The following is a 20,477-nucleotide window of genomic DNA, read 5'->3' as shown; positions in this document are numbered from 1 at the left end:
CGTAAAGGGGAGGTGCCTTTGCAAAATGAATTTCTTTTGTTTAAACCCCAAAATAAAGAGGAGGCGTGCGCCCGGTGCCCCCCCCCCCCCCCGGTGAGGCCCCCCCCCCCTCTCTGGTCCGCCACTGGATTATGTTTCAGCGATCATGACGTTATGGTAGCAAGGATCTGCAACGTGTAGTATCAGAGAGAAGACAAATGACACCTTCACAAACCACAAAAAGTAGCTTTCTGTGCACTGAGTTGGTTTGATGTTACTGGCATTTGGCGTGGTAGTTAATCGTCATTACTGTACAATGATAAAAACAAACAAACAAACAAACAAACAAACAAACAAACAAACAAACAAACAAGCATGAAATCAACAAAGACAAGAGACCGGAGACTTCAGACTTTCCTCATGTCTGAATATGTTCAGACCATCAAATCATGAAGCAGAGGCGACGCTGTATACACTTTCCTGATTTTGACATTAATATGCAGTATTCACATTTCTTCTCACTTCCCTGAAGAACCGTAACATTACACAGTGTCTAGTATTATGCTGCTTTACCTCCTAGCATTGACATACATGGCATCACCCTTGTCTGTCTTCATCTGCAGGTTGACAGTCTCTGTTTCCGGAAGGGGCTTCTTCTTCTCTGGGAGGGATTCGGCGGAATCAATTGAAACGGTGTTCCCGTTGCACACTTCACCTTTCGAGGATGGCCCCATGACCGTCGAAGGTCCAGGTGCTCCTGAATGTGCAGCCATTTGAGACAGGGGGGATGTTATGTAATCATTGGTTGGTGAAGGCGTATGAGCTTGGTGTGGAAGGAAGCGATCATAACCTGTGGGTGCTCCGCAGCTGGCTTGAGAATCCTGGCGTCGGAGGTTAACGATGTACGTATGGTTAAGGGCCGGGGAGTCTGCTGGACCTCGCATGTCGTAATAATGATTGTCCTCAATATGGTCGTAGATCTCCTCACCGCAGGGCGGTAGTTCCACTCTGCTGTAAGGCGGTGGCTTCTCAGAAGGGAGCGGGACATCACGAACGGGACCATGAACGGCGCCGATGTACCAGTCATTAGGAGCAAATGATGTAGGCTGAAAGCCCCCTTCATTGCACGACCTATGACCATTTCCAACAGGCTCGTTTCTGAATACCATACCAACCTCATCACTTCTAGGTCTTCGCCTGGACCTTCGACGGCACACACACACAATGATGAAAACAGCTACGAGAACAAGACCAAAAACAACACAAATGATGATGATGACAGATGGTCCTGGCACAGCTTTTATGGCATCATTCCTGGCCGTTTGTGTTGTGCCTGTGCTTTGGGTGGTACCAGAGTGAGCAGGTGTCTGGTTATCTGCAGGTTCCTGGACGGTTACAATGTTTCTGATGGATGTTGCTCCAGCAAAGTTTGTCCCCTCGCAGCTGTACGTCCCGGCGTCTTCCATCTGAATGCGGACAATCGTCAACACGCTGTCAGCTGACACGGAATAAGGTGACACATTCGTGTCTGGGAGGAGCTCAGTGTGGTCGGGAGTAAGCCAGTGGAGGCTTGGATTGGGATCACCCGTAATGGGGCATTCAAGCCTCAAATCATCGCCTTGCCAGACGGCATACTCGACTTCAGTCGAGACTCCTTCTCTCACCTCTGGCGCGCAGGCAAAATTTGATTCTTCGATGTTGACGATCTTGTGATCATTGAGGAGATCAGGGAAGACACACATGGGCTGGAACTCGTCAGCTACTACGCCAGTGTGTGTGTTCACGAGCCATTCTCTCAACCAGCGCAAGTTGCAGTCACAATGGAAAGGATTATCGGATATATCTAGGTCTACACTTGACGGTAAGGGGGAAAATACGTTATGTGGTATCGTTGTCAGGTTGTTGGAGTACAGGTAGAGTCTGTCTAAACTGTTGAGCCCTACGAATGCGTTATTCTCTATGACGGATAGAGTTGTTTCAGTAACATACAAATACAGGAGGTTATTGTTATGTTGGAACATTCTCGACTGGAGAGAGGTGACATTTGTCCTATCAAGATTCAGTGTGATCAGAGCGGGAAAATGTTTGAGCGCGCTGAAATCATTACATGTTAGTGGATTCTGCGCCAGATTCAGAGTTTCAAGTGACGTTAGGACGCTGAAACTTGTTGGAATGCAGGAAAGAGAATTTCTTCTGACTTGTAAGTGGGTCAAATTTAAAGTGCTCGAGAATAAATTAGAACTGTTAGAAAACAGATTGCCATAATGACCAATATGGTCAAGTTTAAGAGTGCGCAGATCTCGAAGCCCGTCGAAGAGTGTATCAGGTATCATTCCGAGACTCGTCTCGGACAGGTCAAGAGTATGAAGATTCCCCAGATTTTCGAAGACTTTTCCAGGTAAGGTTTCCAAAGGATTTCTGTTGAGGGTAAGCTCCACTAACTTTCCGAGATCATCGAATGTTCCATTTTGCAGGGTTACCAACTCATTGTTCTCTAGATTTAGTTCCTCCAGTTTGCCGAGTCCCCAAAAAGTCTGTGGATGCAAGCTACTAATCTTGTTGTTTTGCAGCTGAAGGTATTCAAGGTTGCTTTGTGACTGAAATGCCTGGGGGTCTATAAAGGAGATCATGTTGTTGTAAAGTACAAGTCGTTTCAAGGAAATTAGGCCTGATAGATCGTGGGCATCAATGGACGTAATCATGTTGTATTCGAGACGGAGTGTTCGCGTGTTGGCGGGAAGATTCTGGGGGATTGACGTAAGATCTCTATGGCTACAAGTGATCTCTGCATGAGTGATATATGATGAGCAGTCACAAACCGTGTTTGGGCACTGTGCTGTAGATTTCGTAATGAGGAGGACGAGAATCACCGCGATGTAGAATCGCAGTGCAGGGTCAAACATCGACGCCATTTCAGTTCTTCTCCTGGAGTTAAGACAATACCTATTTATGAATCGTCATTGACCGGATCACACGACACCTTGCCGACGGGCCGGGAAACACAGCGTGACTGGCGAATGGTGGCCAAACCTGCAAAATATATCAAGCAGAAATAACAATTCAATCGTACATACTTTGATATAATTATACAACACAAAACTTTAGCGAACAAAACGATTCGCACTATAGAGAACACAAGAACACTACATAGTCTCCTGAACATATACTCGTTATTACATCATCAAAATTTCAGCCCATAGTAATCATTCCCCCCTTGATTAACTGAAAGCAGTTAATCAAGCGGTTCCAACACCAAAGCTTTGAAGATCAATAACTTTTGCATCGATTTTCCCATTTCTCTCAAACTTTCACTGACATCTACTAACAGGGTGGTCCATGAGGGGTTTTAGCATGTCGCTGCAACATGCTAAATTTCTTGTGCAACATCCTAAAAAGCCAGCAACATGCTATGCAACATCCTCAAGAATTTGCAACAAGCTCAAAGTAAAAGTATTCAAAAATGTGCAAAACATGTGCATAACATAAGAAACATCAAACTACCAGGTACTTTAGATATTTGTGTGCAAAACATGAGAGAGAACATTGAATGTAAGCAGCACAAAGAGAGATAAGCAGCAAAATATTGCGTACTACGTACTCATCGTGTGCGCTCCGCGCATATTCAATTTCTGCAATATTCTCAGATTCTAAGCTTGCAACATGCTAAAATTTCAAGTTGTGGACCACCCTGTACTAATGTTGCTGCTTTCACTAAATCCACATTATTCTTTGGGTTTTGGTCTCCTTTAAAGTTCTTTATTCACCATCATTTCGAAATACTCCAGTGAGACTAAATAAATAGATGGGCAATTCCATGGGAATGTGGACATGGCACTAAAATTTCAAGTTTATCATATTGCAAAAGAATTACTCATTATGTATTACCCATATATTGAAGTTAAAGAAACTCAAAGAATTATATCAATCGGTCAAATATTTCTCGAGAAACAGCTACAAATGTTGATGACAATTTTTCAGTCATCCAAATTGCTAAAATGCATGCTTAACTTAATATACATTTTTTTAATAGAACAATTCTGCTAGCACTTCAATTAATTTATTTTAAAGAAGCAAATTGGTTCTACTTCAGTCTCCCATGAGGAAATTTGTATGCCACCTTCAAAAAAAATTTAATCACCACATGAAAGTTCAGCCCTTGAGCCATGTAACGCGAGTTACCGAAACAAGAAATATTTTTCATTCTGAAGGAAGCAGTGGAGGTAATTTGTTGGGAATCATAATTTTCTAAATTCATCATACCCTGATACTGTACACAGGATGTTGACTTGAATAAACACTGTCATCACATTAAAAAATGTCAATGAAGAGTGTAACGCGAGTTACCATGTAACGCGAGTTACCGGCATGTAACGCGAGTTACCAACTATAAACACAAGTTTCCACCAACATAAGCAAATTTTAACACTTAATTGAGCTAGATTGTGGTAAAAACAATCAAACGCAGTGTTATACACACTATGCTAGACTGAAACAAAGGAAGGCAGCCTAACAAACTGTGATTGTATAATACTAGCATCAAGGCCACTGACCACATGCCACATTGAAGAGTCTAGCCAGGCTTTCTTTGCATGTGTACATGTACATCCAGCAGTAAATGAGAGCATAAAATTTATCATCTGAATTTCCTGCATCAGTATTACAGAATTTTTATTACAGAATGCTATAAAGCAGCAAGTGTTGGTTCTAATCCTTATTCTGTGATCTAGTGAAGATGACGCCTGTCTGGAGATCAGGAGGTTTTGGTTCGAATCCTGCTCGAGTACATTGTATGTATGCCCATGATTTTTTATCATGGCTACTACTAAAACACTGATCAATTCAGTGCTTATTTACGCTGATGTAGGGCAGTTTGTCAATCAGTTGCAATGAAAACGTCTCAATGGAAGAATTTCATGAATTTGAATAATAAAATATGCAGTACCCGCTGCATGATATAAGGATTAGAACCAACGCTTCCAGTTAGGCGGAAGTTCGGTGGTCTAGTGGAGATGACGCCTGTCTGGGGAGATAAGGAGGTTGTGGGTTCGAATTCTGCTCGAGTATGTACGCCCATGACTTTTTTATCATGGCTACTACTAAAACACTGATCAATTAAGTGCTTATTTACGTCGATGAAGGGTAATAAGCCAGTTCGTAATTCAGCTCATGTATACATTGGTACAAATAACCTTTCTCTTTTTTCTCAGTTGGTTCGGCACTTCACTCATTTTCAAAGTGGCATAATGCATAAGCTTGCCCGATATAACAATTTATGGAATTCGTGTTCAAAAAAAGAATGAACTTGCATTTAGATCAGGGGATCAGAATACTCCCATCAGTTTATAATTTAGCAGCCATCCATTTCATTGTTTTGTATTGAATGCAGTAACAGCTTATCTCCTTTTATATAGCGAAATACCATTCTTGCTGTCAGGTGGATGTGCTGGCAAGCATCATTTAGAAAAGGATCACATGAATAATCATCGCATCACAGATGCTTATCTCAGTGAATTTAAAAACCAAAATGCCTGTTGGTACAAATGACCTTTTTCTGCTCATGCGCAAAGTGGAATTACGAACTGGTCTATTTGTCAATCAGTTGCAAAGAAATGTACTAGTTTTCACCCCTCACAAAGATAGGATTTTAATTTTTGAAAGATTGTAAGCTTTTTTGTAAACTTGTAGATAGGGTTTGATACTTTTATGTTTTGTTTTAAAAAGACTTTCAACATTTTTCATCTTTACACTCTGAAAAATTACAATGTACTTTGATATACACCTAAATCATCTGGGTATATATTCAAACATATTCAAGGTCTCTATGAGGAGTGAAACTCTTATTAGTCTTAAACGCATTCTTCTCTATCAATTGGGTTTATTAGTAAAATGTTTGTTTAACATTTATTCATTTTACTATCTACAAAACTAAGCATCTCTCAAAATATTCAGCACAAGATTCAGTGCCATCAGAATAGTGGAATGTCATCAATTTGTGTCACCCTGTGTTAGTGGACATAATGTAACGCGAGTTACCGTAACGCGAGTTACCGACATAAAGGCTCCCTACATTTTACCAGGTCATTGTTGCTCAACTTTGATAGTGTTAATTTATGAGTCCTAACCCACTATCAATTCAAGGTAGGAAAACTTTTATCAAGATTGTCTAGTATGAGGAGACTTTCCAAAAAGAGGTCTTTATAGAATTGACCATGTCCTTTTTGTGTAACGCGAGTTACCAAAGTTAAATGATTCAAGAATCCCAACATGTTTGTCCTTTATTTTTCTTTTTGGATTCATTTGGTTGGTGTATGTCTACTTAACCTATGATGAAAAAAGTAACTTGTAGATCCTACCAATTACAAAGATATTGGCACATTATCCCATAAATGTACCCATTATTTGTAACGCGAGTTACCGTGGAATTGCCCAGATAGTATTTAGACGATAATGATACACAAAATAATAAAACAAAAATTTCAGAGTGACTTAACTGGTGGAAAACCACATGAGCCACACGCAGTGCTTGATAGCGACTAAGGTAAACAAACTCAAAATACAATGTACAATTGGCGTCGTATAGAGAAGAAAGGGGGAAACAAATTCAATACATAGATAGATAATGACATCTATAGGGCAAAATCGAGTGAAAAGGGAATCCTAATATCAATCATCAAACTTGTAGAACATAATGACTTTTATTCTTTCTTTTTTTTCCATTTGTACTGAGTAAGAATCCTTCATTCACACGCTGAAGACTGGGTAGGTGTATGGTGGAGAATTCGATGTGCACGAATTTGGGAGAAAGAAATAAGGGAACGTGGAGAGGAGAGTAATGAGAAGAAAGAGACGGCTGTCTATATATAAGATTGGATGTATCAGTGTAAACTGAGAAAGTTCATATTGCTGTTGACTTGGATTATTTGTACTATAGTATATAGATTCGTCTTGTTTCCCAAAATTTCATATAATATATAATATATATATATATATATATATATATATATATATTTATACATATATACTTATTTATTTATCTAATTATTTGATTACTTATTCATTAATTAATTAATTTATATTTATATTATGTGTGTGTGTGTGTGTGTGTGTGTATCCTATGTGTGAGTTTCAGAAGTGACATGTACCTGGCTTTAAACCTATTTTGATACTGAACAGGAAGAAACGCTCCCGGGTTATCTGGAGCCATTTCCTATATCATGTCAGATATTTTTCATTTTTCGATTTTCATTACCTCTTTCCCACGGTGAGAAACTCTTATAAAGCATACAATACACCGACAACGAAGTCAGATTAAAACAGAATCATAGGAGCGCTCTATTTGCAATCATAAATACTGTATCTTCTGCACTTCTCTCAAATTGTTCAAATGGGACGGATTGACTACCATGTCCTGCGAAAGATTTGATTATGCGAAAGGACTGAATCAATAATTATTATCATGATCATCATTATATAATCTTTCAACTTTTTGTCTAAAGAGTATGGTTGAAATATACGCTGCAGAAATCTTTACTTTTGAAAAATTGTTATCATTATGGATTATTAGGTCTATGATTATTATTCAAACTGTCACCCTATTATCATTATCATTGTCATTTTTATTTATCATCGTGTTTGTATATCTGTGTTTTGTCTAATGTATGATTATTTTTGGAAAATTGTTATGTTGTACTTGATAGGCCCATATAAAAAGAAGGGCAGAAAAAGTCATTTAAAATCAGATCAAATCATTTTATTTTTGCGAAGATTTCGTCAGCTGAGAACCAGAAAGGCGCTATCGCGTTCTAAGATGTGAGAAGCATATATTAGATAAGATATATAGCGCTGTTGTGGTTTTTATCTTTTAAGTCTTTATCCAAATTAAAATACTTCAAAATAGGCGCTGAAAAGGAGAGAAGATCGAGCTCTATATCATGATACCAATTACCCAATACCCCTAATATTGTAATAAAGCCCTTCTTGTTCTCAGCCAAGATATTCTTGCATCAATATTGGCCTCCGTTTGCTGTGATTCGAGATAGGCCTATAATACCTGATGCTTAAAACAAACAGACAGACAATTAACACTCTTTACTCCTTCAGGTACATTTCTCGTTTGTAGCAAGGGAGACTTTGGTATTCCCTGTCGCTGTTTCTACCTCATGTCCTGAAGAGAAGTATCAAACGAAATTATAACATGGATGGATAAAGGGAAGACAACCTTTCATGCTTTATCTGAAGGCACCTATACATTATATTGCTCATGAGACTGTATTTCCATTGAGAAGGGGAGTGGATAATATCTACGATTAATGATTCCAGGAGGTATCCGGATGAATACTTTTTTTTTTTCCTGCAACAATATCTCTCGAATTGTCAGAGGATCAAATATTGCTGATAATAATCATTCTAGGCCAAGTAACAAAACAACAACAAACAAATAAATACCACACACACAAAAATAGAGCACACACACACACACACACACGCACATACACAGAACAAAAACCTTTCAAAGTGTCCCGGATGCTTTTTGAGCGTGCGTGAAATCTGTTTGTCATTACTAAAAACGCTTGTCCGTACGTCATTCTTATACCCTTTGTGATTCAGTTCCGACGGGAAGAGTAAGATTACGGACTTCGAGTCACGAGCTGGAGATGTTTTCAAACCCAAAGGAAGACGGAAGGAAGGTTACCCTGTATAAAACAAGCCATTGTCTTTACGAGGAAGTCCTCAAGATCATTTATCACACCTTGACATCCAAGACAGAAAGTATTTTCTTGTATGTGACAGTTGACCTATATAGCAAGGATACGATAAAATTACGTTTCAAGCTCAAGTGATCATTTTGGATTGCAGCAATAATGTCATGCCATACCTACAAAGAACAAATAGTTTCGTTTTTCGATACATTGGTATAATGAAATTATATCTGCAATCCTTAAAAGATTGTTTTAGAGTATATCTTACTACGTCATTTCAAGTTCATGGTTGGGTTCTCTTCCTGATTTTATTGACTGCTTACATAATGCGTCCACACTGTTTCAATCCAAAACAAACTAACTCATATGTTGCCCGCTTTACCAAGCCTTTGTATGCAGTATCTATTGTATTTCTGTTTTGACACAGTCATATCAATGACAAGTATGAATGTGGAGAAGTTGTGGAGCGCTGAAAAGACTCGGCAGAATCATTATTTCATACTTCAATTCAGATTCCTCTGCAACAATACGCCGGGACTGAGTAAAAGTCGAAAAGTTATATCTGAATTTCAAAACGAAACCAATGACTTGATTATGGAATATTTTCGTTTTACCTGTGATCAAGCGCATCGTTTGATATTAGAGTGGAGTGGATACAGGTGTGGATTGATGACACACACAATACTTGGGTTCACTACTTTAAAAATGCAGCTAAGACATAGCAGTACAATGTGTCTTGAAGAACCTGGGAATCTACTGTTTCTTTTCTTTACGTGAGACTGAGAGGCTGCCGTGATCACAGCACGAATTTATGTCATTCCGTGCAAATTAAGCTATTGGGTGTATTTGGCCTCTGATTATGTCAAAGTATGTTCTCAATATTGATGAACGGCATTGTCTTTCAGAATAGACTGCAATTTCTGTATAGTGCCATCGCCTGCTTCGTATGTTTTATTATCGTCTTGTTTCCTTTAATATCAAAGTCTGAATGTTTTCATTATTTATAATAGTTTAGATGTTTGATGTAGTAATAATCTTTACACTAATTCTAGTAATCCTAACTTGCTGAAGGCTGCACATGTCTTCGCGAGTATCACTGGATTAAACCAAATACAAAGATAAAACGATACAAAAATACATAAATTGAAAATTCCGCATGGAATTCAAACTTTAGGGCGTCGTTCTGTGTCTTCGTAACTGCTGTTAGCTGTTAATAATCGTTTACTGTTGGTTGCTGTTATATAGTTTTTAAATGCAAGAGAGCCATCAACAGCTCGGAGAGATATATTTGCAAAGTTGAATCCCTGGTCGCAAAGTTAATTCTCTTCGACCTTTGACACTGCGTCACAATGAGCCTCACACAAAGAGATTTGGTCTCACATAACTTCAGTTCGTACTGGTATTTGCCACACCATGGAATATAGTATGAGTGAACATCGGCTGAGCAAACTCGACCTCTATATGGTTATGCTGTATCATGCATTCACACGTAAAAGCATATCAAATTTGTCATTTCTAAATTCAGCACTTTATACAATGTACAATGTAAAAAGCGAGAGATCCACAATATTTGTATATAATTATATAGGCCCTATACTCATTGCGAATTATAATGTCACTACAGACAACTGCCAGGTCATATACCAACCGAAAACTAAGCGAAGATTATGATGCGAACATTTGCAGAGACACCGCTTTGCGTAAAGTTGCACATTATACATAATTTTAAACGTAAACATAGGTTTAAAGTAGTTAACATTTTCCGCCCAGAAGCTATTCTTACTATAGACATGAAAGCGATATTGCGGGAATTACGATGCTATTGCGAGGGGGCAGGACCATTATTCTCTGTTTCGAAAATCGGGAAGATGACGTCATACCACAGTGCATCCTTACTCTGGTATGATGTTATCTCTGTGAGGCCAATGAAAGTGCGTGTCACACTAACATATTCGTCACAATGAAGACGTGACTGGGATACTATTCCCACACACTGTACCTTCATTAGCTGTGTATCGCTAATAACAACATCACTACATCATAGCCTTACCATGAGCTGATAGTTGCTTGATGCACGAATTCCCGTCTCAAAAGATCAAATTGGTTAATAGAAGGCATGATGGCTCACATGATGGCTCACATATCAATTACAGTAAAAAACCACGAAAACCATCTTCACCAGTGTTCTGAAACACCAGGATATACAAAACGCAAGTGCTGGATTTGCACGGGGCGTGTATATACGGCAATTGCCATAGAGATGAGGTCACAATATCACCCACGATCCCTTCCCTCTATTTCCCCTCGTACCTAAAGTTTTTCCCATGTTCTTCCCCCGAATGAACTAGTCTGGTTTCAAAACCCTTTGCCAACTTTAATCACTTACGAAAAATGAGCCCTCTCGTCGACGAAGTCGCTGCCTTTGAAGCCTGCTACTTTGTCGTTAGAGGGCGTTGATACTCTGGGAAGGGGTTTGAAAGCCAGACTACTAACTATTGTGCGTAGTGAGATTTCAGGAAGGGACACAATAGAAAACAACGGGAAAAGATATGGGAATGTAACCGAAGACTGTAAGATGATGTTGGAGCAGAGACGGTGAGAGCTGCAAACATTGAAGTCCGGCATACCCATATATAATATCAATTCTGTAGGGGTCCGATGATTTGAGGAGCAGATGAGTAGAGAAGTCTTTGGTATTGTTTACATCTACGACAAATCTCTTACTACCCCGTCCACCTTAAAGGTACTGTTTACCAATGGAAGAGGTGATTTTAAAAATGTTCGAGTTATCACATTTGATGCATATGTGTAGGTTAGTTGTATCACAAAACATCCTACCACATAAAAAAAAAAATGCAATAAAGCTTAGAATAGAAGGAGATATCACTCTTTTCTAACCAAACCATTACTGTAGACGGTTTAGTCTGGTAACAATTTCATTATAACTATTGTTCAAACTTTGTTTATTTAACAATACTTAACATTGACTATATCGTTTAACACTTTAACACTGGTTGTTTCTATCCGTAACTCACATTTCAGAATTAAGTATTTTGGGTTGTTTCATCAGCAAAAGGTAAACAATGCCTTTAATTAAGTATTTATGCCACAAATCTACCTTCACACGCACTTGAATCATTATAATCTCAGTCGCTGTTTTCCCAATTTTGTTGCATCATGTGGCTTTCCTGTGTTTTATTCAGTAGCTTTCGTTTGACTTTTTTTTTCGTTGTTTTCATCGGTACCCCCAGTCTTATGGTCTAAATACGTGCTTATATACTGAAACAGACTGTTGTTCATTCCGGTGAATTTTCATCTAGTTTATGCTTCGTATATATTTGGTATCAAATTTTTATCTTTTTCTGTGCTATTCGTGAGAAAAACAAAAATGAATTGAGACTGAAATTGAAATAAAAAAAAAAATTGATAGGCCCCTAGATGCTGCAGCAAAGAATTTGATTTGACAAATAATCTGGAAAAAAAAAATGTTGCCTCTATAATTATATAAGGCATACAAACTGCGTATGTCAGAATGATAAGTCATACACACATCAACTATACCCACGGGCAGGCGAAATGTGTCAGGTTAAAATTTGTTGTAATTTTCCCTTCATGATACACAAATCTTTCTGCCTTCTTTGCTCTCCTTCCGGGGTAAACCCTTTACAAGAGATTTTAGTGTCGGCAAAGACACAATGACTGCTGCCATCGTAAACACCAGGGGGTGTTTCATCAAGTTAGTCAGCGCTGATATTGTCAAGTTGTCAGTATCTGACAATAGCCATGGTAACAGTCAGTGACCAGAGCATCTCAGTCAATCAAAACCAAGGATTTTGCTGAAATTGTCAGCGCTGACTAAATTGAGGAAACACCCCCGTGTATGACCTCGACTCACTTACAGTCCAACCTGTCTACAGCGGTCACCAAAAAAGAGACGAAAAAGTGGTCGCTATTGACAGGTGATCGCTATAGACAGTGTGTCTCTAACACGGCTTGCCTCTGGGAGATGTTTCAGTGACCGCTATAGACAGGTGGTCGCTAAGGCAGGTTTGACTGTGCATGGCTGTAGCAGGTGTATGTTTACTTCAAAAGTCTGTTTCTGATCTTGTCCAACATGTGGGTCGAAGAGGACAGTGTTTTCGAGATACAGACCTATTCTGACGAAGAACCAACCTGATAATCTGTTTTCTTTCAATCGCTGCATAACAGGATTTTAATAACTTTAAAGGGACTGTATAGTAGTGGTTGAGGTGGGGATTCATGTTTTGAACATTCCTAGGTGAGATAATGAGAAACCTCTTATAAATATGAAAGAGCATGTGATTTTAAGAAGGATTCAACGTTTATTTGATGAAAATTGGTTTTCAAATGGCTGAGATATCCCCAAAAGTGATAATAATAAAAGGCGACATGCCCCACCTTTATTAGGATCTCTTTGTTTCACCTTGTTTTTGGATATCTCAGACATTTCAAAATCGATTTTCATCAAATAAACTTTTGATACCCCTAAGAATTGCATGCTATGTGACATCTCATAGAGTGGTTTCTGAATATCTCACAAAACGTTTAAAGCTAAATCCTCACCCCGACCAGAACTGTACACACCCTTTAAGCTTATTTTGCCATGAATGTCATATCATATGTAGGCCTATATAGCACTGAGTTGATTTGAAAATACAGGCAGGACGTTAATGACCATTAGATAGCTACTTACCATCACTTTACACTGCCCCCTGTTTGTAAAGTTTATTTTGTTGCTCCAGAGAAGAAGAAACAGATATTTGAAATTTCGAAGTTTTTACCCTTCCCCTCAACAGTGACATCAGCATTGATTAACATGTAAATTAGATAGGGAGACTGTGTCATTCTGATTTGTTTATCCGTAAAATAATGATAGCATTTCTTTTCCTTTTGTGTCAAAGTTTGGTTGTTGCTGATCACAGTTTTTTGTTTGTTTGTTTGTTTGTTTTTGTAGTTGTAGTTCCCCTCAAAATATCACAGCTGCTAAATCACAACTTTACAATAACTACCTTGATGCGAAGGTTATTAATGTTTCTCCTTTTATATTTCTTTCAAAATTACTTAGTCCCTGAATTCGAGAATTTGTTGTGTACGGGTCAATGGAAGAGTTGTGAGGAGATATCGTCATATCAGGTTTTGGCAGATGAATGATTGTAAATCGATGACCTGTCTGTCTGTATGCAAGAATTCAATGGAGATGGAATACATATACAACAATGCGCCATTGCAACATTACCAGTTCCATAGCACAGCTTGCTTGCATGACTCACTTACATAAATAGTTTAACTCACACAATGGTTACAGTAATGCGAGGTGCTGGATTGCAATATCCTTTGGTCAGCTAGGCCTATAAACCTTAATCCTCTCTATACGCAACTCATAAGGCTATCGAAATGATGACTTCCGTATATCATGTAATATCATTCGCTAATGACAAGTCGTAACATGAAACGAACGGATCTCAGCAAGGGTACTAACGAAATAAAAGACTGACAGATATTAGAATAACAATAGAAGAGACAGGCTGTGGTCAGGACATTATCTAGAGACAATTGACTGGTCCAAGAACAAAACACGTCGAAAGAAAACTAGACGGGACGGACGGGGTGAAAGGGGAGAACTTAGGATTGGACAGACGCTCCATCATAGATAATGAACACACAGGGATGCAGGTTTGAAGCCAGAAAAGCGAAGGAACATCTTAAGTATGGCATTGCTAAAAGTCAATGAAGGACGAGGAGAAATAAATGAAGAGGAAAAAAGTCGACAAATTTGGACCATTTTAAGACTATTAACAGAGTTTCTGCATGTTTCTGCACTATAATACAACAATGGACATAAAATGTCAATCCCTGAAGTGCCACTATTTCAGGTTATTTCATTATCATTTTCCCAAGCAAAACCCGGTATGAAGTTTCCCACGCTGATGTAAAGTTCTGAATTCGGTGATGCGTGTGGGTATGTGTAAGGAAAATAGAACTCACAAGCTGCGCATAGAGCAAGTAATCGTATTGGTTGTAAGGTGGTAAGGAATCTTTTTTCTTATTTCATTTGAAAATCCCAATCCACAGCTGAAGCTAAACGAAAGTATTAAATCGACCTTGTCATTTTGTTACAGTATTATTAGGAACGGTACAGCGAACGAATGGATGCTAACAACCTGATTATTTCCCGGCCTAACCCTGGTATTGTTTATATTGAGTGGTTTGCGTGTGGATGCTTTTCCTTTTCAGGAAAAAAACAATGGAAAGTGCATTTTAGCAGCTATAGTAGGGTCGATTGAGTGTGGTGGCTATGAATTCCCAAAGTGAACGTTGTAAAGGAGGAAATAGTACACATTTTTACAGTATCATCGACGACAAAGATGATACGATATAAATGATTCTTACAATCATACGTATAATAGGACTATCCATCAAAAGGGAAAGCTGAGGTGACAGCATTGGCTTATTTGCTCTACACAATCGTCGTGATTATGGTTGCTATCACAATTTTATAAAATCGTGAGAAAAAATATCAGCAAACAAAAACAAAACACGTTTTAGGTTGGCAACAAACAAACTTTAACGGTTCTGTTTCACCAACAATATAGGATCGGAAATTGGAGCTTGCAATGAATTTTCTTTGTTTAAAGCAGTATTACAATAGGCCTAACTATTACAATCATGTTCTTCACAATCATAATTACAATCCAGATCAAGAGACACACGCTCAAGTAGACCCACTCATACCATAAAAGAGATGTCAACTCTCTCGACCCTACATCTGAAAACTAAAAGAGGGAAATAATTTGGACAAACACTGCACTTCTGGCTTTGTAATTCTTTTGGCGTCTTCCCAAAGATGACAAAGATACTTAAGTCTTGACAAGATTCAAGTATTTCATCGCCAGTGACCGTTAAAAAAGATGACATCCCTTGCCAAACTTTTAAAGTTTTAGTGTACCATCAGGGTACTTCCTTTCAGTACATAATAGGGCTTACAGCCAAACCTTCTTTAGTGGTGCCAAACCTTCCTTAGTGGTCACTAAAATTCTCCCGAGAAAAAAGCCACGTTAAAGACCCTGTGCATATAATTATATAGCGGCCATCCTGTCCAACCTGCAGATGTTTGACAATGAGAACAGTGAGAATAATGAGAGCAAAGTCGAAGAACCGAGAATTCAAATTTTGAAGAAGAAAATGAAATGTCTTCTAATAATATAGACCTGACTCTAATGAGATTATTATCATCTGAAGATATAAAAAAATGCGATTTAACAATGATAAGTAATATTGCTTGTTTGTTAATCAAACGAAGAAAATCACAATAATTACGGATTCTCGTTGCAATCCCAAGACCGTGAGTACCGTTTGCTGCATGTGGCGAGGACGGGAAATAATGCTGTTCATATCAATATTTCTATCATGGTTTTTTTCATATGTGCTCAGTACATTTTTCTGTGCTCTATATACGAGTGAGTGGATGGCGTTGATTCAAATAAAATACGATCAACAATAGCAATCTTCTTTCTTAGCTCCCCCAAGGATTTTCCGCGTTTGATGACAATCGCCCTGTATACTACTCTGATGTAAATTTCTCTTGAACAAGATAAAAGGCTGTTAAAATTGCTACGACATGTATAAACTTTATCGTTAAAAAAAAAAACAATCTGAGATTATACGGGGATTTTTAGAGGCTTTATGATAGAGGTAGGTACACAAGAGTCATAGGTAGCAAATGACGGTCAATGAGAATAATTAACAACCAGAATTCTGTGTGAAACTTGCATTTCTCACATGCAGGAACCCGTTTCTTCACGTGTACACCAGATTAAGTGTACAGTGCACTCCCGCTAACGAACACGAGTATAACAAACTTCCGGTTAGAAAGAAGTAAAAATTCAGGCCGCAACCTTATCCCCCATATGTATCTTTATTGTTCATAAAATGTTCCTTTATATCGAAATTTCGATATAACGAAAGAAATTTTGAGCGACACTCCGGCTTTGAGGTATAGTAATCTTGAGGACCCTCCTTGGTTGGACTTTCTTCTATACAAACCGATTGGTGGTCAAGTTGGAATTCAAGTACAGTAAATATTACCTCATCCCAACCGCCATCTGATGAATTTTGGTGAATTTTATTATCATCTTTTATTCTATCTTTCGGGGGTGGGGGGTGGAGGGGGCTGAAGTCATAAAATGAGCTGAGGAATCCATGGCAACATAACGAAAACCAAAGAGTAGACACGTTGGAATTTATATCCACAACAGGGAGAGCGCGTTTAATAATTCCTTCTCGTAACAATAGTTCATTTAAGTTATCTCAACAATTGTATTTTGCGATACATAACGCAATATATTTCAATGTTGCAATGACAACACAAAAAGGGGAAGTCCCGGAACAGGAACAAAGTACGTTGAGTTTGTTCTTGAGAATCCAGTGGAACCGAAGAGCAAATAGAATGTTTGGAGAGTTTTGTTTGAAGAGTTTACTCCTCGTTTTCACAGACCCTGGGAGGTTACCTTTCTGGTCTTGAAACGAGATTTCATAATACTCCTGTATAGGAGTATTGTTTGCAATGAACGGAAGAGACATAGTCAAACACAGATGAAACAAAAATCCACTTGTGGGTGCGAGGAAATCATTTTAAAATCATGTTAGTATACGTTTTTGGATGGGAATGTTAAGCCCATGGACATTAGACTCCCCAACTTTCCATATCCCTCTTCAGTATAAAACCTCCGTTGTGTGGAGGATGAGAAGTGCGTTGGTTCCCGCCCACTTTCCTGTCGAACTACAGGCTCAGGCTTGAACCCAGTCAACTCAGGATACGCGTGAAATAGGCAACCTTTTATCAATGCTTGGATTTCCTCTGTGTAATGTGCAGGTGTGTGTTTGTGCGTGTGTGTATACGTCCTTGGTGAAAAGATTTTCGTTCGATGCAAAACCCTGCCAGCCTACAGCCTCGGGATCGATGTATTGCATATGAGGTACAGACTGCATGACCTCCTCACATCAACCATTCATCACCAATCACTGGATCAGTCGGTGCACGGAGGAGGTACTGTCTGGCACCTGTATACCCCAAATCTTTGTTCAGAGTTCAAGCGCAGTGGAGTCTATTTCTTCTGAGAGGGTGTACATGACTGTAAATGGTTCTTGGGGTGATGACATGCATAGCTGCTCTCTATACATTTCAAAGGATACTGTGGTAATATTATGTGTGATAAGTCATGCATGGTGTTTTGAATGTTCGTAGTTCAATCGTACTTGTCAGCAACTGGGAAAATTCAATTAGAATTTGAGGACTCGAAGTTCTATAGCTGCATTTTGTTCCCCAGTCTCCACACTGAGTTCTGAAAAAAGCATGATAGTTATGACGAAATGAATACTTAATCAATAAAATTAGAGCTTATCACATAATGTTCTGGAAAGTAAAATATTATGCAATTTGTCCGAATACTCATTAGCCTGAATGGAGTAGAAAACAAAAAATCGTGCAGGTCACATTATCTTCCAAATTTCGTACCCCATTACAACTCCAAAACTGAGAGTTTTTAGATAACTAAGTAAATGCACAAAATAGATGTTGACTTTGAGTACTTTGAAATAATTTCGCTGCGATAGTTAGCGGGCGCAGTCAAATGGATTTAGAAAGCGTTATCAGCAGGTATTAGCATTTAAGTAGTTGGAATCCCGCATACTAAAAGTAAACACTCCTTAATTATACCATGGATCTACCAGCAAGCTCCTGCTGTAACTTCAGTCTTGGTTTATGTGACTCACCCCTAGCAACCGTAAGAATGGATAAATCACAGCAAAGGTGATGATCCCGCATAACTGAGCATGATGCGTCACGCCGTAGGGATGTTATGCCGAGGCTGATGCAGTCTCCGCGGAAAATATCCTCGACGACAAGATACAGACCGTTATTTCGGTCAATCTGCTACCTACTACTAGTAGTATCTCCATACTCCATCATATTGGTAAACGAAAGTGGTAACTGCATGGGCATGAGCGAGTATCGCGATCTTTGTACATGTAGTAGCAGGGCTAGAGGTGGGAGAATTACAAACGACGGCCGAACATGGAGTGCATATTCATCCGTGGACCGGTAAAGCTTCCCCCGTAACGCCCATCCCTACGACCCCCTCTCCCTTACCCTTCCCCAAGATGAATATACGGCACACTCTGGCATCAACAACAATAACAATGACAGGAGAACACCAAATTATCACTCCAATCAATTACATCTGAATAAAATGAAACTTACCAAGGCTGCCGAATACAGCTACCTACTCCAACTTGTTATCCTTCACAGTAAGTGACGTCCAAATTCAGGCAGAGAGCGGCGAAGGCAAGCCGCAAGATGAAGTTTTGTCTCACTTCCCTCGTTTGGACGAGGACCTGATTGGAATTGGGAGGTGATCGCTCCAGTGTTTGTTACAAGAGTGCACAAGACAAAATTGGCTGTACAGTGCGACCAGGTTATAGTTCTGTGATAACTTGTTGTTTTCTTTCCGTCCTCACTCGGAGTAAAGATGGCCTGTGAATGACAACCGAACAGACTGTCCCTCACCAATGGGCCAGTCACTGGTGGTGTAACCCACCGCATATCTCCAAAACTTGTCGTCTGCTTCCCCAACAGAGTGAAAGAATGTATGTGCGCATGCGCAGACTGTTACGGAGTGACAACTTGGTCTGCGCATTCCCATTCAGGGTTCACTTGCATGCTCGCTGGTTCGTGTGTGCGTGTGTGTGCGTGCTTGTGCACGTGTGTGAGGGGGGGGGGGGAGGGAGGAGGAGCATGTGTGTCACAAAATTTCACTCATTCAGTCATTCAATGATTTATGTTAAGGGGCTGTTGTTCTTTTGATCTGCGGAACGTTTTGATAACCGTCATGTTTACACGCTTGTTTTGTTTAAACGTGGTTGACTTGAACTTTGAACTTTGAACTTTGAACTTTAATGTAAAACACACCTTTTGGCCCCAACTGGGCATATAAAGGTTTGACATTGTATGAGATACAAAACAACATGAATAACAATGAACAGATATAACATATATACATAATTATTTACATGACATGTGTATGACATGTGACACAATATGTTTGCTTCTCATTCTCTGTTGGGATAGTAGTCCACAACCTGCAGTCAATAATTACTACAATTAATATTCTAAAAATGGTTCAAAGTAATAGCTACAACTCGAGCTCAACTTTTTAAATTCAAATCACTGAATGCCAACATTATCTTACAAAAATTAACACTGTAATTAAGACTATTTGATTTCCTATTGGCTTTAAAATAAAGTTTACATACACTTGGACTATACATCAAACATTTTCTTGTAACTTTATCATCATTACGCCATAAGTGAAAGGAGATATTAAAGGAGACATTTGAATGAAAGGAGATATTTTGATGTAGGGAAAAATAATCACCATCACGCAACGATGAATATGACACAACAACCGCCGAAAGTGATGAAAGGCTAGCTCCCACTGTCTAGCGTCGATCACTGATCTAACTGCATAGGAAATAGAGATTGGTGGCGTCGACGGGCAAGTACTTTAAACGTATAACAACTAAACGAGGTTACTCCTCGGCGGGTAGTACAGCGTCATTTCAGCCCACAGTTCTTTTTTCCTTCAACTTCCCTTTATACTTCCCGATTTTTCGTTGGAAGATGCTAAATCCTCAGCGATTTGCATCTAGCTCTACCTTATACAAACAAGATGGGACTAGAAAACAAAAGAAACAAATACAATGCCATTAACCTCTAGATAA

General features: G+C 39.0%; 1 protein-coding gene across 1 annotated transcript; it reads right to left on the bottom strand.

Annotated features, from left to right (window-relative positions):
• Positions 1-408: 408 nt before the first annotated feature.
• On the bottom strand, positions 409-19,321 carry LOC139725278 (uncharacterized). Its single transcript, XM_071636366.1, has 2 exons — positions 18,958-19,321; positions 409-3,009 (listed from the first exon to the last, which is right to left on the bottom strand). The coding sequence occupies exon 2, from the start codon at positions 2,889-2,891 to the stop codon at positions 549-551; it is 2,343 nt and encodes a 780-aa protein (XP_071492467.1). The 5' UTR covers positions 2,892-3,009; positions 18,958-19,321; the 3' UTR covers positions 409-548.
• Between the last annotated feature and the right edge of the window lie 1,156 nt (positions 19,322-20,477).

The sequence above is a fragment of the Diadema antillarum genome, unplaced genomic scaffold (assembly GCF_040938485.1).
Source record: "Diadema antillarum isolate AM-2024a unplaced genomic scaffold, OU_Dant_1.0 seq00000030_RagTag, whole genome shotgun sequence".
Lineage (NCBI taxonomy): Eukaryota > Metazoa > Echinodermata > Echinoidea > Diadematoida > Diadematidae > Diadema > Diadema antillarum.
This window is presented reverse-complemented; position numbering and strand designations above follow the sequence as displayed.

What these genes read in the sequence shown, in the direction of transcription:
- LOC139725278 (XM_071636366.1), bottom strand. Translation starts at nt 2,891, where the DNA reads ATGGCGTCGATGTTTGACCCTGCACTGCGATTCTACATCGCGGTGATT.